At 40.3% G+C, this 17,072-nt stretch overlaps 1 protein-coding gene across 1 annotated transcript; it reads left to right on the top strand.

The window, feature by feature from the left end:
- Positions 1 to 1,483: 1,483 nt before the first annotated feature.
- On the top strand, positions 1,484 to 13,004 carry LOC101168278 (adhesion G protein-coupled receptor G3). The gene is made up of 12 exons (XM_004067537.5): positions 1,484 to 1,619; positions 1,874 to 1,931; positions 3,846 to 3,936; positions 4,022 to 4,150; positions 5,782 to 5,940; positions 6,027 to 6,081; positions 6,156 to 6,247; positions 10,896 to 11,014; positions 11,754 to 12,037; positions 12,119 to 12,221; positions 12,293 to 12,603; positions 12,689 to 13,004. The coding sequence occupies exons 1-12, from the start codon at positions 1,562 to 1,564 to the stop codon at positions 12,802 to 12,804; spliced, it is 1,575 nt and encodes a 524-aa protein (XP_004067585.2). The 5' UTR covers positions 1,484 to 1,561; the 3' UTR covers positions 12,805 to 13,004.
- The last annotated feature ends 4,068 nt before the right edge of the window (positions 13,005 to 17,072 follow it).

The following is a 17,072-nucleotide window of genomic DNA, read 5'->3' as shown; positions in this document are numbered from 1 at the left end:
TGTAGTGAACAAAACAAAATTAAATTGAAAAATCAAATAGAAAAAAATGGCGAGAAATAAATGACATTTACAATTTTTCTCTGTTCAGAAAATGTATTAATAAGTAAAAAGATCAACATATTAGTGCGGTTTTACATTTTACATTTTAGTCTTTGCTTTTTTGTTTTTTTGTAGTTTTTATTTATACATTTATGGATTTTTATTTATATTTGTCCACAATTGAACTTATTTCTACTTTCCTACATTTCTTTTCTAGCACATTTAAACGAGGTGGGCAATACTATAGTGCTACTGGCCCCTCCCACACATTTCCTGTCTGCATAGCATCCTGTCTTGAACTGAATCTGTGTGATTTATAACAATTTTAGGGCATTTGTTAATTATTTTTGTTGTTTTTCCACAGTTAGGCTGTGAAGTCTTGTCTGTAGTTTTTGTTGAATGTTGCCCCTTCTTATCTCTCCAGTCTGCTTTCAAAATGCCCCCCCCTAAAGTCCTTACCATCCACTGACTAGTTTGTGTTTATGGTTCCCAGAACCAAACGTACGTTTGCTGTGTTGGCTCCTAAACTCTGGAATCAGTTGCCACCGGAGGAGAGGTCGCGCTCTTGGAGAGTTTTAAAGAAGAATTTTTCCTCCATTTCAGTGCTTTAGCATCATTCCAGCCCTGTTAAGATGCTGGTTTGAATCTCTGTTTTAATTTGGTTTTATGCTTTTAATTCTTTTGTGTTTTATGATTGTACAATGTTTTGTTCTCCCTACAGCACTTTGGGCCTCCTTGGCTGATGGTGGAATTGGAAATAAATGAATTTATTGCTTGAATCAATTTTGTTTTTGTTCACCTCTTTTCTTTGCCTAGTTTTTACATTTTCAACATTTTTTGAGAAAAATTAAACTTCCGTTTTTTTGCTGACTTGTCTCTTTGTTTGCTCGGTCCCTCACAGTTCCATGAAATGTCTTCTCGTTTTGCCAAATGTGGGTTTTATTTTGCAATACGTATTGTTTTCTGGAATTTCATTTTCATGTATCATTAAAAAGGCATCTATTAAAAAGCAAAGAAAAAAAATCCCCTTACTGATGTTTGAACATGTTTAAGTTCACGGTTTACCATATTAAACTTTTTCAGAATTGTAAAAACATTCCTGTGCTGAACTCATTGTTGTGGGTTTTTGTATGTCACAGTTTTTGAAAACCGAGATGACGCAACGATTTCTATACCTGTTTTTAGGAACTAAGGCAACATTTATAGAAAAATAAGATATTTATTGCTGAATTTTGTACTTTTTGCCCACCAGGGAACATTAGTCCCACATGATGCTGGGAGTTTGCCTTGTAGTTTGTTGTTATACTTTGACTGTGGGTTATTTTTTTGTGACCAAAAAGGAAATATATAAAATAAAAGCTTTTGAGAAACTTCTTGTTTTGAGCGGTAACCGCCCTCACCAGACTCCTCCTCCTCCTCATGTGGTTTGGATTGATGTGAAACTTGTACCTCTTGTCATTATGCAAACTTGTGTTTAGCAGAACAGCGTCAGCACGGCAGGAAGCAGAAGACAGACGTCGATATGTGGGTCATTTTTGTTCTTTTCACGTCCGCTTGCTTCTCTTTGTCCCAAACTGCTAGTAAGTATTTTTTTACATCGTATTTGAAGGTTGTTTGTTCCTAAGGTTGAGTGGATGTTCAGTTATTGGGGGTTACATCTAACAGCATCATCACTCTGATGAATTTTCACAGATTAAGAATAAAATAATCCAAGTGTATGTGTTTTGTATTGATGATATTCTGTCTTTTATATTCTCTGCATTTTATCTGTATTCTTTTTTGCATTTAATCTTTTTTTGTACTAATTTAAGTTTTTTTTGTGTCATCTTGACAGATTGGTGTGAATCGGTTCTTGGTGATTGTCTAAAAAAATATCCTTCAGATTGGACCAGGTGTGTTTTCCAGCATTTTCTCATTTGATATGGAGTTTTTTACTTAATATGTATGATATGTATTACATAATCCAGGCTACTCTTACTATCTGAAATAGCGACAATGAAATACATTTTCATATGTTTTTAAAATCACAGTAAGTTGTCATCAGTAATCCAGAATGACATCAGCCAACCCTTAGCAGCTAAAACTACCTTAACTCCTCTGGAAAGGCTTTCCAAAGGTTTAGGAATTGTTGATGGAAATGTTTGACCATTCTGAGTTTAGAATTATTGGGATTGAGAAGGTCTGGCTCATAGACTTTCCTTGAATTCACCACAAAACAGTTTTGCTAGGTTAAGGCAAGCCCTACACTTTGACTGTAGTGCAGAGGTAGAGCGATCAACCTCTGATCAGAGTGTTGCAGGTTCAGTTCTCAGCTTACCTGCCTACAAGTCAAAAGCCTCATTTCCACTCAGCTCAGTACAGTCCAGTCCAGTCCGGTTTAGAATGGTCCAGGCAATTCAGGTGACGGTTTCCACTCAAAGGTGGACTGTCATGGCACATGCAGGGTGAAGCTAACAACAACAACAATGGAGGTCACCCAGCAGCTCATTTTTCTCCGCTCGGCTTTTGGTCCTTCATACATATAAAGCATTCAATGCTGTTTGAGGGAAGAGTATGGGCGGAGAAAAGGATTACAGCCGCTTCCTTTGAGTTTTCTTTTGTCCTAATAACCTTCAGCCAATCAACGGGGTTCAACAGCAGCTCTGCCCTAACCGATCTGTTTCATGTTTCTCTGGCCCTACAACCAACGGGGCCCAAAAACGGTTCTGTTCGGTCCAGCTTAATGGGTCCGTTTTATAATGGAAACGCTCAAAATAGCAGGCTGGACCGGACCAGACCATTGCTCAGAGGTAACGAGGCTAAAGTGTCTGTGGACAATGTCACTGAACCTCACATTGCTCCTGGCGGTTACAGGTTGTCAGTGGATCTGCCATCAGTGTGGGGATGTGTTCATGGGTGAATGGGATTATGACCATAACCCCTATGGACTTTAACCCTTCAACACCGGAGATGTTGCAGATGACAACTAAATGACATGTGATCTTTGACCTACAGTGACCTTTTGACCATTTACGTGGTCAGCAAGAACCAGCTGATTCTGACGTGTAGCAAACCAGTTTTTAAACATTGACTTTTCCTCACTTCAGAATTTGCTGGACTTACATAAAACATTTGAAGAGTTTTGGTAGCTGAAAGAATGTTTCCATAGGAGCTAGAGCGCTGTTGTTAAAGAGTTAAGCATGGTTAAGTCTGAATGGTCTTGGTTTTTCTGAAGATTTTGGAGTTCATCTCTAGAACTGAGAGGCTGAGTCAACAACCCGCATATTAATCCTTCCTCCCCCAATTAACCACTTTAAACAGTGTGGTCAGGCAGCAACTGCTAACTCTGGTCTGTCTGTTTACGCAGCTCCCCACTTTATGGCGTAGGTGATGTTATTCCATAGAATTTCCACCGTGGTAAAACCGTTTCCTACAGAGTGAGAACAGGTGCAGTGGTCTGTTGTCAGTGGCGGCTCTACACTGAATTACTCCCTGAGTAAGATCCCCCCCAACCCCATTAGAATCACAACTAAATATTGTTCATCCATGTTTACTTGATACAAAAGACGTCTAACACTGTATAATATATACTATATCAATCTGTACTTCAGAGAAGAAAGACCAGCTCATGGTCGGCTATGATTGACACGTTTCTAGTAATGACTTAAATTAACTTTGTCACCAGAGTTGTAGTAAATGGTAAATATTCATCTTCAAAACCACAGATTTATAAAATTCCATTGAGAACCTTTTTGCTAAGAAGAGCTGTTGTAGTAAAGAACTTTTTTTCCTGTTTGACACATTTTTTTAAAATGTTTTTTTTACAGTTGTTATGAAAATGGAATTATGACCTGTAAACTGCGTGGCCGCCGCCCAATTCCAGGTTTAGTTCAACTGAATGTGAACTCATCACTTGAGGTGAGGCTGTTTTATGTATGTTGTATGAAATTATAAAAAATAAAGAGACAAAACAGCCTGAATCATGAATCTTTTTTTTTTTCAGGCTGCTGTGAACGTCACATCTAACGTCCAGGTTGTGATCCCACCCTCAGCTCTCCAGAAAAGCAGAGGAAATAAAACCCATGACGAAGTCAGGATGGTGGCCTCTGTGCTCAACAGTACTTTTTTTAAGGTAAGAAGAACAAGCAGAAAATCTCCCTCTGAGGTTAAGTTTGCTATTTTTGTATTATTACAAAAGAGAAGGAAACATACCTGATGAAAATTCTTATCAGGTTTTCCTCCTTATTTGTCTACCATGCAAATCAAGAAAAGGCACACACTGTTAATAACGTAGGAGCCAAAATGTGTCAAAGTAAGACCCTTTGTTCAATCTAAACCACGTTCATAGAAGTCATATTCACCAACCAAATTTAACCAAGTTAGCTGCAGATGATAAAACCATTAGGGTGACTAGTCTTCCCATTGAAATCCCCTAACTTGAGTGAATATGCTGGAATAGAAGTTTGAAGGAGGCCAAACCAACTGAAGCTTTAAAAAAAAAGTAAATCAAACAGGAAGACAACAAAGACCCAAAAACTATGTTATCGAGTTTCCTAGTTCCTGTTAACAGATAAACAGCAGAGATCTGGACTAACTTGGGTTCTTCAAAGTACAGTGAGTAAAATGAAGGTGTTTGTTGTATATTCAAATGATTTATAAAATAGCTAATTGATAAAAAAATAATAATAATAATTTCAATACAACAGTTATCTGACACCAAAGCTGTGACTATAGAGAACATGTGATCATTTAGAGGGTTCAGGTCATTTCATTATTTCTTTGGTACAGGGTTGCATTATTTTTTGCTTGATAGACTTTAAACTCACATAAATATTTTAGTAAAGGTGTTTTTTTGTGACATGTAAATTCAGCAGTCGTCAGCATAAAAATGTAAAAATGACCATTTTTACAAATTACCCTAATGGGAAAATATAAAGGGCAAACAGAGAAAGGATCCAAGAACAGGATTTTGAAAAACTCCAAACACCAAAAGATGTAAAAAGTAGTCTTCCATTTTCGCAGAGAAAACATCTTCCAGACACATAAAACCTGAGACACCAGGCCTCCAGTAGGACCAAAGCTGGACCAAAAGTATTTTGTCTCCTGGTCAACCGCATTATAACACACCAACGAAAACGGTCAATGCCCTCATCGTGACATTGTTAGTAATGTATCCTCAAATTGGTATGAAGTTGAAACTCATAGTTGAAACTCAACTGAAAATGTTATACACATCATCTGAAAAATAGAAATGAATAATATTTGGATTTGAGTTTCCATGGAATACGATTCCAAAATGGCTAAAAGTCTCACTCCAATCATCTTTTGATCTCTTGTCAAAGCATTCTCAGTGGTCTTTTAATTATGATTATGCTGTTTTTAGTCAAAATCAAAAAAACCTATGACATAGTTTCTGCAGAGCGGCTGTCGTTAATAAGAAATTCACCTCTGAGTTGTGGCCAGGATTGTTGGCAGTGAGTAAGCCCACCACCACTTCCCGTCACCCATTTATGCATTCTCCTACTAGCTAACAGCCTCTCACACCCTAACCCAAAATTAGGGGTGCAACAACAATGACAAGCAATAGTGAAGCTATCCAGCCGTACAGTTTAGATCCAGATTCCAGCTCAGACGAGGAAAACAAGGCGTTTGTGGAATCTATTTGTCTGCAGGTGGATGCATCAGAATGGAGCAGAGCAGGGAATTTATAGCTCGCCTTGCATTAGTTTCTATGTCACAACTACACTGTTTGTATCTCATCAGAGCTGGCCACCAACAAAAGGAGGAATTGTGTCTCCCCAGCAGCCAGACATCAAAGAAGACTCTATTTTAGACTGGACAGTTCTGTCAGTGAGGAGTGGAACAAGTCCAGTCAAAAATCTAATTGAACCCATTAAGTTAACCTTCAAATCCAACAAAAAGGTAAACTAACAAAATAAAAATGTGCATTCTGCTTGTAGAAATGTTTTAAATTCTTTTTTAATCTTAGAATTCACCAAATGTTTCAGGTTGAAAATGGGATTTGTGTGTTTTGGAAGGTGCCAGAGCAGCCTGGTGGAACAGGTGGATTTTCATTCTAGATATATTCCTGTATGTACAGAAGAACCCAAACTCTAAGCTTTGTTGTTTGCTCACAGGTGAATGGAGCACAGACGGCTGTCAGACCACTCGCAGCAGAGATACGTTTATTTGCAGCTCCAGTCACATGAGCTTCTTCGCCGTACTTGTGGTAAGAGGCAGTGCACACACATTTGAAAAAAAAGAAAAAACTAATAACAGGCTCCCTTATATGTTGTGCATCGTTGTCAGTTCAGCCGATTTGTTGTGTAATACGGTGGCCCAGAAGGGTCACAACACAACACATTAACTTACCACACAACACAATAACTTACCTAAAAACACATTAATTCACAACATAATAACTCACAACACATTAACTCACAACACAACACATTAACTCACAACACAACACAATAACTCACAACACAATAACTCACAAAACAACACTATAACTCACAACATAACACAATAACTCACATCACATTAACTCACAACACAATAACTCACAACGGAAGTAAAGCTGCAATGGAAGTGCTTTTATTCTGAAATTTCAACTGGGCTGAGCAGCTAACTGCCTAACAGAAAGTAACGTCACAGTGAGCTGTGGAGGGAGCACGTTTTTTCTACAAGAGAAGCTAGCAGCAGCGTTGCTAGATTGGGCGGTTTTGGGTCTAAATTTGCGGTCAAAAATGGCTTTGGGCGGGTATGCATAATTTGGGCGGTTTTTTGGGTCGGTTCGGCGGGTTTTTTCCCCTCATGAATATATAATGGCGGACTACATTAGGCTGTGTGGCTGTTGGACTTCTATGTACTGAAGCTAAACGCACCAGGCAGAGACACTTAACGGGCTCTGTCATCTAACCTGTTGTTGGGGATGTGCAACGCCCCGCCTCTTAGAAATTGTGTTTTTAAAGCTTCATACCGCGGCTGCGTGTGGGAGGAGCTACCAGCTAAAGTTATGGTCTGATCGCTACATGGAGCGGTGTCTGTGTTTATCAATGCATGGTAGACACGGAGAATGTGGAGAGATGAGGTTTATTATTTTGAAGAGTTCTACTTGGTAATCATGTTTCCATGTTTGAGTTCATAAAATCATCCCAGAGAAAGTCTCTGCTACAACTCCTGCACTGAAAGCTGCGTGTAAATCTGACGCCCGTGTTTCCATCTCTCTGACAGAGTTTGAAGCCAAAGCCCCTCTCTACCTGTTCACCTGTTCATATCCTCTGCAGCTGAGAGTTGTTTCCTCCGAGCTTCTCAGTGTATTCTACACAGAGACCGCAAAATACGGTCATCATGGCAGCAGGTTGACACGATTGTCGGGGCGCTCTGGCGCAAGCGCCGCACAAGGATGAAACAGCTGCACGCAGGTTAGAGCGGGGATAGAGCGGTTTAAGAAAATGAATGGAAGAAGGCTGGTCCGCTAAAGAAATTTCCAATACTGAACTCCTTTTATAAGATCAGGAGACACAGGAATACACAGCTTTCCGTGATTTTTTTCCCCCCTACTGGACTAATTTAGCACCCGATCCAATGATTTTTTTTTAAATAAAAGATAGTTCAGACTAATAATAAAAGGAGTACAGTAGTGAATATTTCTTCAGCGGACCGGCCTTCCATTCATTTTCCAGCCATTTTTACCCGCAAATTTAGAACCAAAACCGCCCAATCTGGCAACACTGCTGCTAGCTTCTCTTGTAGAAAAAACGTGCCCCCTCCACAGCTCACTGTGACGTTACTTTCTGTTAGGTAGTTAGCCGCTCAGCCCAGTTGAAATTTCAGAAGAAAAGCACTTCCATTGCAGCTTTACTTCCGTTGTGAGTTGTTATGATGTGTTGTGAGTCATTGTGTTGTGTTGTGAGCAATTGTGTTGTGAGTTAATGTGTTGTGTTGTGACCCTTCTGGGCCACTGTACAGAAGTCTTTTTCATGCATTGGTGCAGGAGTCAGATAATGCAACCATTTCGGTGTCAAAACAAAAGTGAGCGGGGCAGCTTTCCTCTGGAAATGCAGAACAATTGTTCTACGAATTCTCGTCAAGGCCAGATGAGGCATGGGATGTCCAGAGCAATACTGCACTTTGCAGGAAACCAGAGGAGAAGTGGGCTGAGTGTTTCTGCCTCTTCTAAATACTGTTGAACAAGAGGGGAAGAAAGGAAATTTCCACAGAGAGGGTGATGTTATTTCACAAGGACTGAAAAACAGTCTTGACCTATACGGTCAACTGACCACAAATGTTTGAAGAGGTTTATGTCAAGCGTATAAGAAATCTAATATGCTCCCACTGACTTTCTGGGAACTAGAATGGATGACCCCTCCCCTCTGGGGCTCTAAACAGGAAGTCCCCGTAGGCTCCAGGAAATCAAAATCCCGGAGACTTCTATAGAGAAATAAAAAGCTGATATTCAGTCATTCTATTGTCAGAATAACCATTATTGCTCTGGTACCTTTTTTTTAAAAGGTATCAGAGGTTTATATATATATATATATATATATATATATATATATATATATATATATATATATATATATATATATATATATATATATATATATTCAGTAGAGCAAGTTATTTAAGTCATAAACTGGCCAATCAGATGTCTCAATATAAGTAAGTGGTCTCGCGTCAAACATTCAAAACAAACCCTAACCCTAACCCTAACCCCTAACCCCTAACCCCAACCCTAACCATAATGATTAACAACCAGTAAACTTGTTGCTTTATGCTGCTTCATGGTCTTACCCCCCTTCCCCTCCTATTATCACCCTCCTACCCCCCCCCTCTCTCTAACGTCCCTCTCTCTTCTTCCCCTCTTTCCTTTTCCGTCTGGTCCAACACCAAAGATTTTCAAACATGATTGAAATTAATAAAGTTTGGCCGCAATTACAAAAGGGGTTTATTCAGACATACCTTTGGTTTGTCTGAAGATTAATAACCCCTCTTGTTAAAGTAAAACATGTCCAACACAAGAGGCCCTCAGCTCTCATCTGCCTGCCTAGCTGTTGGACAGGACAAGTTAAAAAAAAAAAAAAAAAACATTCAAAACATTTGATTGACAGATTTTGTGGGGTGTCAACTTCCAACAAGTTCACTCCTGATTGGAGAGAGTGGTCTTCATAGAAACGGTTGGACTCTGACAGCCTTGGACCAATCACTACTTATTGACACAGTGTAGCTCCAACACGGCGGCGTCCATTTCACAAAATAATGGCGACTGAATCGACTTAATTTTGTTGGAACCAGAAGTAAACCATTCCTTATGGATGACGCCACACTCACTTGGTTCAACTCTCACAGTGTGTGCTCCTTTGCAGTCTGTCCTCAGCTCTTACTTTTGGTGGGTTAGAAAAATTTATAAGAGATCAAACTGAAACTGTTGCTAAAATATTCAAATAAGATACACAAAAAAACTTGTGTGCTCTGAATTCGATGGGTACGTGCTTCATACGGCCAGTATGTAAATTCACTTCTCAATTGAAAACTACATGTCAAAAGATGTCAGTGTTGTCAAAGCCAGATGCTCCGTTCCAGTCCAAAAAGCTGTCCCAAATTACCATTAGGGAAAACGTGTTTTTTTTAATTGAATAAAGCATAAAAACGAATGTGTGCTGTTTTGTGAGTTACCCTCCAACGATGACCTGTACCTGTCCAACATCCCTCCTTAATCTAATTTATGCTTCTGATGATCCTTGTTCTTGTTTGAAGAGCCACTCCTTCAATGTTTGGGACACTGAAAACATCCCAGACCAATGCCTGTGCCAGGTCCTCGTCTTCCATCACTGATGGTGGTCATGGTTAAGACCAGAAAGAAGTGCAGACTGTGTTTCTCCCTGACTTGAGTCTTCTTTCTAAAAAAAAGACCTTAAACCCCATGTAAAAAATATTATCTGAACTACAAGCCAACCCAGCAGCATCCACTTACGAAGAATCTTCTTGCTCTTGTGACTGAATTATTTGAATTGGGACTTTTGTCTTAGGAAATGCTTTTCTCACTTGGCCATAATTGAAGGCACATGTTCCCACTCAAACAATAAGTGGACACAGACAAGTCAACACTACCTTCTGTTTGTAACACCACTGTACTGGAAAAATAATTGCACCACAACTGTTGGGGGTAAAAGGGAAAAATCAATTAAATAATATAATTTGTGGACAAATAGACAAAAGTCATAAAAAGTTCCAGAAGACTCCAACAAGGAAAGACTGATCTTCTTTATCATGGCTTCCTGTCAGATGGTGGAGTACATGTGGTTGGTGAATTCCATTAAGATCCGAAACAAGATCAATCTTGCATGTTGAGGGGAACAATGAATAGTTTCCTTTGTTAAAATGGTAAACCAAATGAAGTGGTCTTCCTTTAATCAACGCAAGTTTGTACGTCTTTTCTTCACCTGACGTCTGTAGGTTTTGGTTTTGAACCTCAGACACTAAAGATGAGCTTCCATACCCGGTGCTTTCAGTAGAGTTTGCAGACATCCTGTACATGGTTCGCTATTAGCTTTGTTCTAGTATTGTTGCCAACTGAACAAAGTCAAATCACAGAACATTATCACTCAGAATTTCTTTTATGTAGGATTCGCACATTACGGTAGTTTTTGAGCAGCTGCTTCTCACTTCCACTAGTTGTTTTTTTCTAGCTCCTCTAATCCCACCTGAAAGTTTTTAGAAAAAGGAAAAAATTAGGAATGCGTGCTTTGTAGTTTCACCGGACAGTCGTCTTTTAGAATTGTATCAGTGGGAAAAATACAAACATTCAAAGCGTAGAAACTTTCTTCAGCAGCTGGAAAGTGAGAAAAATGTCTTTGTGTTTTCTTCTGCAGAATCCAGATATATCAGTCGACATGGAACAAGTCAGGAACCTCAGTTACATCACCTATGTGGGATCAGCACTTTCTGTCGTCTTTGCAACTATCAGCATAATCATCTACATTTGTGTTCTGTGAGTCTTTTTCTTCCTTTTTTTTAAATTACAACATACGTTAAATTTAAACATGTACAACTAATTTGTTGGCCAATAGACTAGAGTAATGTCTTAGAATTATAAATGTCTTCATGCTGGAGTACTTTGACCAGTTACTCCATTACTTAACGTCTTCTGGGTAATTGGGCAAAGTGTAAATGAGAAGTTTCTCTTCAAAATAAGCCTTCACTGGATGACCATGCAGAAATGACTCACTGGTGTCACAGAGAGCAGAAGTCTTGTGGTAACTGTGGTAATGTGACGTGTGAATCATATCAGCTGACATATCGACAAAACCTGTTCGGCATTTGAAAACACATGTCAAAAGTTGGCATTCAGAGCAAAAAAAGAAAACAAGAAAACTGCCTGATCGGGGAAAAATCCGGTCTGAATGACGACGTAAGATTGGTAAAAAAAAAAAAAAATTGAAAAGAACCTTTGAATTTTTGAGTGCTAAAAACTCACACTGAGGAAAATTGTGTTTTTTGGCTTTTTTCTCTAAACTCAAAGCTGTCCCTCTTGCAATGGACTCAACAAATGGTGCACACAAGATTGACTTTGTTTTTTAGCCGAATTCTTATTAGTTTTGTATTTTACAAGAAGTCTTACTTGGTCCTAACCTCATGTTTTATCTTTGCTATCTGTTTTTAAATTCATGCAACCCTTGCTGCCTTTAAAGATAAAATCAGATAGTGATGCATATCTGCTTCCTTTTCAGTCGGCGGGGGCGTTCTGAAAAGGCCATTGGAATACACATGCAGCTGACGGGGGCGCTGCTCTGCCTCCACCTCAGCTTCCTGCTCAGCAGCTTGTGGTTTCAGATGCTGGAGGATCAGGAGGATGGGTGGGTTTGCAAGGGTCTGGGTCTCATCCTACACTGGTCTCTGCTCGCCACCTTAGCCTGGTTGGCTCTGGAGGGTTTCCACCTTTACCTCCTGCTGATTCGGGTCTTCAACATTTACGTGAGGAGATACGTGCTCAAGCTCAGCCTGCTGGGATGGGGTGAATAACATTCTTTTATACCATTGCAGTCAAGAAATCGAAAATGACAAGCTAAGATGAGTCCTACTTCTTCTTTGTCAGGTTTTCCAACAGTGGCTGCAGTGGCTTGCGGGATTTCCGGTGTTTACGGAAAATTTGATCTGGAATTTCAGGATGGGAAAGACTCCAACTCAACAGCCCCAATGTAAGACAGACATGGACGATGTGCATTGAAAGGCCTTAGAATGAGCTCATTGAATTGTGAATCCACAACAGGTGCTGGATGAGCAGCGGGTTCAAACACCGGCAGGTGGTCGGCTACATCACGGTGAGCTTCCTCTGCCTGGTGGTGCTGTACAACACCTGCATGCTGGCCCTGGTGGTCTTCAAGATCCACGGGATTAGAAGTGGAAGAGGCCAGGGGGGCTGGAAGAAAACTAAAGTAGAGAATGGATCCCAAGTGTTAAAGGACTGTGTCACCGTCCTGGGCATCAGCTTTGTGCTGGGTTTACCCTGGGGTCTCACCAGCACCACCTACGTCTCTCTAACAGGAATCTACGCTTTCACAATACTCAACTCCATGCAGGGTCAGTATATATCAGACAGACGAAGCATGTGTGCCATGACTCATGGTCATTTTCTAGATGAACTGAGTATTTTTCCTTCTTGCAGGTTTGTTTATCTTCCTGTGGTGTGTGGCTTTGTCTTGCAAGTCTCAATCTGAAAACAGCTCTTCGTTCAAAGACCCTTCATCACAGAAAATGATGAGCACCAGCTTTAATAACTGAGATGTTTAAAGAAGAGAGGAGCTCATCTTTAATTGCCTATATTAGGTGCTGACTGGCCGTTTGCCTACAGTTACATACAGTTTTATATTTCCATATGTTTTTGTGATTAGTGATTTACAAGGAGTAAGTGTTATAATTAAATAATTCTTGATTTTTTATGAGAAACAGCTCAAGTGAAATAAAAAAAAAGTTGAGAAATATTTCGTGGTCACTTAAGTTCATGTAATGTGCTGTGGCGTATGTTGGCCAATGCTTTAGTTTGTTGAGCAGTGAGCGTGTGTCCGATTGTGTCAGATCTTACACTTTGGTGTTACTTTCTGAAGTGTGTTAAGATTGGAGCCTCCTTAACTTTTAAAGCTGCACGTTTCCCAGAAGTGTCTGCCTAAAGTTTCCTCTCTGCGAGCGGAACAGCATCATCACACCAGCTCACAGCGACAGACGAGAAGTGAAAGTCTGACTGTTTCCTCAGGCATGTGCCTTTTAGTGACCCCAGGCCAGATTACCAAAGTTTGTTTTCATTTCAGTATTTGACATGTAGAACGGGGCACGAAGGCCCTCTGTCTCAGATGTGGTTTGGAAAGCTTCTCTTTTATTTTCTGTGCTCTGGTTGTGCCACTTCCTTTATTTTGTACTTTAATTTCACATCCGAGTGGAGTTTCTAATCTCCTGACAACAGAAAAGTGCCAGAGCCGAACTGAATCAAGGAATCCGATACGACCGCAAAAGTTTCTACATCACACAATGAAGTGAGCGGCTGTGAGGTGTCGGGGTCGTCCTCGCACACCTGCCTGAGGATCCCCTTTTCTGCATCCAATCAGACAAACTTTATTAGTCCATCACACCCTCCAGCTATTGTCGATTTGTTTGCTTTCAATGGAAGAATTCACCAATTGCCTAAGCCAAAGCCAAAGCCAAGCCAACTAATGCCAAGCCTAACCCCTGAAAGCCAAGCCAAGTCACTCCTAGCCAAGTCAAGTCAGCTCCGGTCTCATCAAACCCAGCCAAGCCACGTCAAAGTCTTCTGGATTCATTCCCTCCACGCCATCTACTTCTGCAGGTAGTTCACTCTGGATCTACAGCCCTCCTGCCTGTTCACCGCTTCAGCAGATCAATCATCCACGAACATTGCCACCCAGCCTTTCATCTCTACGTTCATTAAACTGCACAACTTCAAACCTGATCCCTGTCTGCTTTTAGGTCCAACTAACTCTATACCTGATAGCGGCTTTGTACGGCCTGCGGGCGCTACCCGCCCCTGCCCTCTTGCAGCCCTCCTGACACGCTCTCACTGGCTGATTGACTGCTACACGCCCCTCACTCTCTCCCTCTGCCCCCACCACCTTGGTCAGAGCTACATGTGACAAATTCATTAAGATAAAATCACTTTTTTTTCAAAATGTCGGCTTTTCTCTTGCTTTTATCTCCATAGCAACCATTTTGTATTTGGGTGGCCTGGCGGTGACAAACATCTCTATGTCATTTTTAGAAGAATCTGCAAAAGTAAATTTTGGGATTTCCTTGGCAACAGAGGTTTTTTGTTAACCCCACCCACATTCCTTATATGGTATAGATATGTTATATCGTTTTGTTCAGTTTGAGCCACCAATTTACATATTACATTTTAACAACATTCCTGTAAAAAATGTGTGAGCAACATATGAACACCTCTTTTGCTAGCTTGCCTCACGAACGTAGTTAAAAATCTGCAATTTCTAAATCCGCCATCTTTTTCCTAGCCGCCTCCCAATCCTCCAGGATGTAGGAGGCGATAAATCAAAATTTCTAGGAGAAGATGAAATCTTTAGCTGGTATTGAAGGGGATTTTGGAAAAATCAAGAAAGAGGCCTCTTCCCAAGGTCAAAGGTCAACAAAACTTCAGTTATGATCGTAAACCTAACCAGGCGCCATGTGTGTAAAATATTATGAAAATCTGCTGATAAAAAGTTTTCTATTCACATATTGTGGGAAAATGTGAAAAATGCTCAAATTTACACTTTGCCACAAAATAGGTCCTTTGGTCATCCCATAATAAGGTTAATTTCCTTTATATTATTTGAAGAAAAAAATACTTTTAAGGAGGAAATACGGGTTTAAATGTCTTATGTTCTCCATCTTCAGAAAACTATCTTTTTCATAGTAGGGAGTCTTTAGAACATTTTAAATGAGTCATTTGCAGAATTTACGTTTAAATTCATAAATATTGCTAAACATGTTTTGTGAAGACATAGGAGAATTGAATGTAAAACTTATATTTCTACTCTGTTCTTCACACACTTGCGATAAAACCCCTCTGAAAACGTTAAAAGTCATTTCACAAACATCTATTTCAAAGTTTCAGCTAAAACTGAATTTGCCTAAAGTACTTCTGGACCATTGGTGGATCTTCTCCGTCCATTTACGGTTTTAAAATCAAAGTTAAATGAAATTAAGCCCTGTAATGTCTCCTTTACATTGTTGTTGTTTTTTTTCTTTTTAAATGTGTGCTTTGTGTCTTGAAGCCTCTTATATTTATCTTACCTGTAGAGTAGACTTCTCGTTGGTGCGACATTCCCTGAAATTGTTGGTGCCACTCCCAGACTTTACATCATGTTTTTAGCAAACGTTCATGTCGAAAGTGTGGCAGAAGATGTTACAAACTGCTGCTGTTTGGAGGCTGATTGGGGATTAACAAATGCCTCTTCTATGGACACGTCGAGGCGTGTGACGAACCATCAAGAACGCACATTTAGCCCACGGTGTTCACAATGGACAAGCAGGGAAGGGTCTTCTTCTTTTACTTTTTCTACTGTTCACTGGCGAAGGTCCGCCAGTGGTGCGAAATGTCAAAGTGAAGCCAATCTCGCAAATTTGGCTCCAGGCTTCCTCTTTCACAGCTCTATTCTGATTTATGAAAGACTTGGTGTCATATAATCTTGGCCGGGCACAAACGTCAGTTATTAATTTCTCCTCAGTGATCAATTTTCAAACAATTGAAAAAGGGACGCCATCCATGCACCACCAAATCCGAGTCCCTGATTGGTCAAAGTTCAACATGAAGCTGTGAGTTTTGGATGCAGGAGGCTGACAGGCACATTCACGCGCATTCACATAGAGCTTTCATTGAAAGAGGCTCCTTGAACGCACGTTTGCAGAGGGCGGTGTGAACGCAGCTTCTCGTTGAATCAGCGCCATTCCCAGATTTGGAAAAAGTCTGTCACAGAGGCAGGCGGAGAAAAGAGAAGTCTGCTCCTCTGTGAAACTGCTTTACTGAAAAATGATGCATCTCCAATTCACCAAAAGAGATGAGGAACATCAGATGCAGCCATATTCAGTGCGTGGGAGCCTGGAGACCAGCTGCTTAGTGCTGTTTATGCCAAGTTCTTCGAATTATTCTGAAGTTCCCTATTCCAAGTCATGCTCCATCCCCTAGAGGGATTTGACATGAAATGTTCCTCAATGGAAAGTCTCACCTCACAGAAATCTTTTATGACCTTTGCAGTGGAGGGTTTCTCACATTTGGGCATGGGGGGGGGGGGGGGGGGGGGGGGGGGCTTGGACTGTACCCTGGGCATCCAGGGGCCTGGTGTCTACTCATTTCTGCACATATATGGATGTTTGTGTGCGTGTGGGCATGCCCAGTTTATGAAATATATGCGTGTTTGTGCACACTGTATATTTGTATCTAAATGTCAGTATAAGAATATTGTTTGATTCTTGTTAGGAGTGATTAGAAACAGAATAGTTAGAAACTCCCTTTACATTTTATTAAACTAACTTTTACCTTTTATCACATTAATGGCTTAACCTCGATTTACTATGTATTATCATCTCAAAATTAAATTACACTCCAGACAGAGCACAACCAAGACTATTGTCTCGCAAACATTCCTTTAACATCCTCCCTTTTCATCTTTGTGTGTTCTGGTGTATGCGTTCTGGCAAATGTCTGCAAGAGATCTGACACTTCAGGTGCTCTGACCTTCGAGCATCTAGCCTGCAACAGTCTGTGGGTGTGTTTTTCACACCATGATCCATCGAATGAGGTTCTGAATATGCAAATGCAAGGTATATATGCCAGGCCTTTTTCTGAACCCCTTTGTTCAGACTTTGAATGCACCTTGTTCATCTGTCTGTAACCCTGCGTACAAATCTGTGGTCTTTGTGCGGAGTAAATCTACAAAAGATAAGTTTTGTCTCTGAGTCATTATTCATTATTTCTGTGTGCAAGAAACTGACGGGGTTACGAACTAATACAATACAGTCCTTTCTAGAGAATCCAGCTTCTTCAC

This window comes from Oryzias latipes, chromosome 3 (genome assembly GCF_053564925.1).
Source record: "Oryzias latipes strain Hd-rR chromosome 3, Olatipes_Hd-rR_3.1".
Classification (NCBI taxonomy): Eukaryota; Metazoa; Chordata; class Actinopteri; order Beloniformes; family Adrianichthyidae; genus Oryzias; species Oryzias latipes.
The sequence above is the reverse complement of the archived record's forward strand: the minus strand, read 5'-3'. Positions and strand labels throughout refer to the sequence as shown.